At 38.3% G+C, this 5,290-nt stretch overlaps 1 protein-coding gene across 1 annotated transcript in view; it reads right to left on the reverse strand.

Moving 5' to 3' along the window:
* LOC138026316 (kelch-like protein 3) overlaps window positions 1-4,350 on the reverse strand; it is a 5,324-nt gene extending 974 nt beyond the window's left edge. Inside the window, exon 1 of the mRNA XM_068873610.1 lies at window positions 1-4,350. This exon is cut by the window's left edge and continues 974 nt beyond it. Within this exon, the coding sequence (XP_068729711.1) occupies window positions 2,410-4,227 (1,818 nt within the window). The 5' untranslated portion in view covers window positions 4,228-4,350 and the 3' untranslated portion in view covers window positions 1-2,409.
* Between the last annotated feature and the right edge of the window lie 940 nt (window positions 4,351-5,290).

The following is a 5,290-nucleotide window of genomic DNA, read 5'->3' on the forward strand; positions in this document are numbered from 1 at the left end:
TGAAATGCGGACAAACATACCAGCGCAAAAATGTCTGTTTTTGTTTGCATATTCAACCCATAATGCTTTGGGCGTTAAATCGTGACGTCAATTTAATAAAAAAAGTGCTATTGTATTAGGGTCCCGTTCGAATTAGCTAATCACGGTCTGGGTATTTTGTATGTGTGCCATCAATTTTACCGGTTGCGTTCAAGTTGGGTTCATTAGATATTTATGTCATGTTGATCCATAACAAATTAGCCCCATTGAGTTTTTTATTACCCTACAATAACGACATCGCCTGAGAAAGGAGACGAAAACTGGAATCATATTTTTGTTTTACCCCGTAGGATTAATTAAGGGTTGAAGTTAGGGTTTAAACCCATTAAAGGTGGCAGTTTGGCCGCAAAGTAGTTAAAATTTGACGGTAAGGATGTTAAAAAGTATTTGAGCAGTCTAAAAAACACCTTCCATTTTGCCTCCACTTAACTCAACCGGACTAACACCGTGGCACTTATTTAGCATTGGAATGAGTACAAAAACACTTATACATCAAATCTATATAAAGAGAAGAGCAATGCATCTGAGCCGGACACGAAAACCCCTCGTTCCCAGGGGGGCGCCCCCCACGAGAAGGGAAAAGCCCTGGGAACACGGTTGAGGCTTAACCCAAACCCAATTCTTGTAATTAATTACCACGTCCACATGATACCCATTCAAAGGGTAAAAACATGAGTTTTACTAGAAAGATGTTTAGAATTTTAACGAAGAGAATTTTAACTTGTTTATTTAAAAAAAGGGGGGGGGGGGGGGGTTAATCAGCATTTTGGTTCAAAATAGCCCAAAAGTTACCAAAGAAGTGCTTGTTTTCCAAAAAGTTGCTAGAAGTTGCTCTCTGACAAAAACGGTTGCTCAAAATCCTAAAAGTTGCTAAAAAGTTGCTGAACAGAATCTGGAAAGGCCTAAGCATGTGCATCCAATTTTTGTCAACATATTGTTTGACACAACAAATTCCCACAAATAGTAACTATAAATAAAAGTTTTTTAAGCCCCAGCAAATAGTATAAAACTGTCAACATTAGAGGGGGTGGCAAAATGGAAAACAAGGGAGGGAGACTAATAAGTTTTTAAGCCCCTTAATTAAATTGGAGGGTCTAGACCCAGGAAAGGACCCATGTGATCATAACGTTTACAGATTAAAGTATCAGAAATTGTTATACCATCTATACATTGTAAAAGACAATCAAAATAATTGTGTAAAAACCAAGACATGACCAGGGTTAAAATTTCGGGAATTTCAGTTAGTAAACAATATGAAGACAAAACCGGCAACATTTTTTAAAAAGATCTGCCAGACAATTTTTCAGTTATTATTAAAATAGACGAAAATCGGCATTTTTGCCATTTGTGAAAAACCTGTCTATCTATACTGTCTATACATGATTAATTTTTTCTTGCTAAGGAAATCCTGAAATTTTAAGGTGGGGATAATTATACAACTAGTTTTTGAGAAAAAGGCCTTAAGTTTGTAAAGTCTAGTTTCCAGCTCCCACTTCACAAGCTCAGCCACTATATTTAACATTTTCCCCTGATTTGAATTTATTTGTTTGAGAAATTTACATTTTACATCAATTGCAACGACTAACACTTCAGAAGAGATGTCCTGTTGCTTTAATTTCACAGATTTCAAAATCTTGATCATTTTCTTCGGAAAACTGTAGTAAGCCAGCCTAAAAGGAGGCGAAATCCTTAATTATTAGGCCACCAAAGGTAGTCATAATACTGAATTTAAAGTGCTACTATGATCAAAAATCCTTCCTTTTTTTCTTCAGATTTTGAAAGCGTGTTCATTTAACACCTAACTGGCAAAATTTTGAGCTTTGAGTTTTATCCAAAGGATGTTTATTTTGAGTGCAAGTTTTGGATTTCATGGTCTGCCATTACTCACGTTCAAAACTGACCGATTGGCCCTCAGAGGGTTGGATGTAGGGAAAAATGATATCATTTACTCACTAGCTTAAAATTTCAGCGTGTAAACGCAATTTATTATGTATGCAAAACATGGGTTTAAAAGTATGAAAGCCCGAAACTCCCGTGCTGCATATTAATTCAGCCCCATACACATGCATTGCATTCTTAAACAAGTGAGTCTTTGACGTCATTTTCTCCTCGATCCAGCTCTGTCAAGATTTTAAAGTTAGTAATGGTGTACCAATAAATTAGAAAATTCCAGTCAAAATAAACAGGTCTCTTTTTATAAAATCAGAACTTAAAACTTGGGTCACTTAATATTAAGTTAACATACTTTTGAAATCCAAAGAAAAAAAAGAATTGCTTTTTTGGTCGTAGTAGCACTTTAAGGGAAAAATGTCTCCAGGTGGCACTATTTAAAGGAATGCTACCACAAGGCAGTCATAATTAAGAGAAATGTCAAAGCTTACACAGCTTTTCTAATAGGCTCTTGTGGATCACTGCAAGACATGCCTTATGATGAACCTTTTTCTTTCGATCCTCAGGATTTTCATTCTCAAAGTTAGTGGGTATAGTGGACTTACTTTTCCAATCACATCCTCCTAACTGAAACACTTCTACTGATAATTCTCTTGAAGATGATTCTGCGTCTTTGAAGCCACCAACCACATAAAGGGCTTCCTTAATGCATACCATGTTTGCAGCTTGACGACACACGGTTAGGTTACTCATGACTTGCCATTCATCAGTTGATGGGTCATATACCTCACAAGACTTCAATATGGTACAACCTTCCTCATTTTCACTTGTGCCACCTGCTATATAGATCTTTCCATTCATGGCTGCTCCAAAAGCATCATATCTTGCCTCATTCATAGCTGCAACCTCCTCCCATGTGGCTAAAATAGGATCAAACCTTTCCACTGTTTTAACTGTTTTGTAAGAATCAACATCACTTCCTCCAACTAAGTAAAGGTGTCTTTTATCACTGACTAAACAAGCTTCAGAGCGACGAGTTGGTGGATCAGCCACAGCCTCACAAACATTCTCCTCAAGCTTATAGAGAAAAATGAAACGGTTAAATAATCCATACATGTAACCCTCTAGAACTGATAAGCAAGAACAAACATCACTTTTATGTTTTCCCTCAACTGCCACCCAGGAATTAGCAGAGGAAAGAAAATATTCTATTACTCTAGATTTTCCTGGTCCAACACGCTGTCCCCCGAAAATGCAAACTTTTTCTCTGTATTGAACAACAGCATGATCTTGATGTTCAAGTAACATGTCTGGCAACTGATACCAAATGTCATCCTGGGGTACATAGCATAAGGCTGTCCTGCCACCACAAACAAAAACCACATCTATGTATTTCTCCAAGCACTTCCTGGGTGGCTTGGCAGCATTCTCACAGAAGGGATCAAAAATGCACTCAATGGATCTCAACACAAAATGCAAAGTCTCCTTGCTAGCCACTACCAGTTCTTCATTGACCAATTCGTTGAAGAGAAAGTCATGAGACATGGATTTCAGACGGACTTTACTAAACAATTCAGCAAAGTTGCTTTCTCGTTCACTCTTCTTATGAGTCACCCACTTAACTATTCCCTTAAAAATTTCTTCCTCAGAGGTGACAGTGACATCACCACTGGAAACCCATTTCATGACTTTTTCAATATCAAGGTTCAGGAAGTCGTCTGTTTCCATGACTGTACTGAAATTTGAGTTAATAAACTCGCAAGACTCCTCCATTAATTCCAAACATTGATACTTGTCGGCAAAGTAATAATTGAACAGGCAGTTTTCAGTTGTAATGTTTCCCACCAAAAAGTCACGAGCCAAAGTTTTCAAACCTGGTAAAAGAAGATAATCTGCTGCTGCCACTAAGTCGTGGGCGGTATCCTTAGTGACTGCAGCTATACCGGTGTAAATGTATTTAAGAACTTTTTCTATGACTGACCCCGTTGCTTCTTCAAGTTCTATCCTGATGAACTGTTCCTTTCCCTCTCTCATGTCACTGACCAGAAGTGAAAGAAAAAACGGACTTGCTGCTGCCAACACAAGTCTGTGAGCTTTGAACTCTTTGTCTTTTACTGAAACTGTTACATCGAAGAAACTCTCTTTTCTTCTCAGAGCATCCAGACGATAGATAAGTTCCTGACAGTGTTTTGATGGATCTGATGGCATTGGTTGTGAAAGGTCCGCCATATTGGAATTCGATGCGGAAGTGTTCAAATCGTCGATTTCCATTGCAACTGCTTCTACGTAATCTCCCATGTCGATACGCGCAGAACTTTGTGAAGTGATAATGCGTTGGTTGAGAATAACAAAAAGTTATCACTGGTTTATAAAGAGAGGAAAACACAGAAGGCGTCAAGGTACAAATGTATATCAAGTCTCAAACCCAGTCTCTCTCTCCCTCACTCTCACATGAGTCAATAGGGAGGTTAGGTAATTCCTTAGTATTGCATTGCGCATCCCTCCTGCGCACGATTTTCGCGTCATTAGCGCGCGCATACAAAACGTAAGAGATTTCGCTCAAACTAAACCCGACAGCGAAATAAATGCTCCTTTTCTCTCAAACGAGCTCGGTGACCCCCGATTTTTTTTTCCAGGTATTTGCTTAGAACAGTCTAATAAAGAACATATTTGAAGAAGAAAAAAGTTTGATAGTAGAACATGAATTATTTTGGAAAACAGTTCCGTACTGGGTGTATTTTACCCAAGGCGAGGACTTCAAGCTAACCACGAAACTGTCCCAAAAATTGCAATATTCCCACAACCAGGGAATCAAAGTCGGCGTAAATGAAGCATTACTGCTTATGTAAATAAAAGAAGCTTTATTTTCAAAATAAAATTTTGTGTCTTCGAAGTAACCAAGACTTAATTCTGTATGAAGGTGATTCGAATTTTTAACGCGAAAACAGTAAAAATACCCCATTTTAAGAGTCAGCTGACGCGTAAATAAGCGCGGTGATCCCATTTTTTTATTGCATTTTTTTAATGTTCATATCATGAATGTTAATTATGCCAAGTTTCCAAAAAAGTTTGATAGTAGAACAATTTCAAGGAAATTACCTTAAGCACGCTCGTTTCTGAGACGCTGACGGCAGCCGGAAGTGAGCTATTTTCACTTTTAACTTGCCCTCACACAACCACATTCACATTGCTGAGTATCTTTTCTCCATTAGAGATGAGTAGTATAAAAAGCTGGGAGATAACACAGTCCGGGCACACGAAATGTTCTCTTTCGGTTGCCGTTCGCGTCTCAAAAACGCGCGTACTCCCTAATAGGGAGCTTAAGCATGCGCGTTTTTGAGACGTGGACGGCAACCGGAAA

This window comes from Montipora capricornis, chromosome 12 (genome assembly GCF_036669925.1).
Source record: "Montipora capricornis isolate CH-2021 chromosome 12, ASM3666992v2, whole genome shotgun sequence".
Lineage (NCBI taxonomy): Eukaryota > Metazoa > Cnidaria > Anthozoa > Scleractinia > Acroporidae > Montipora > Montipora capricornis.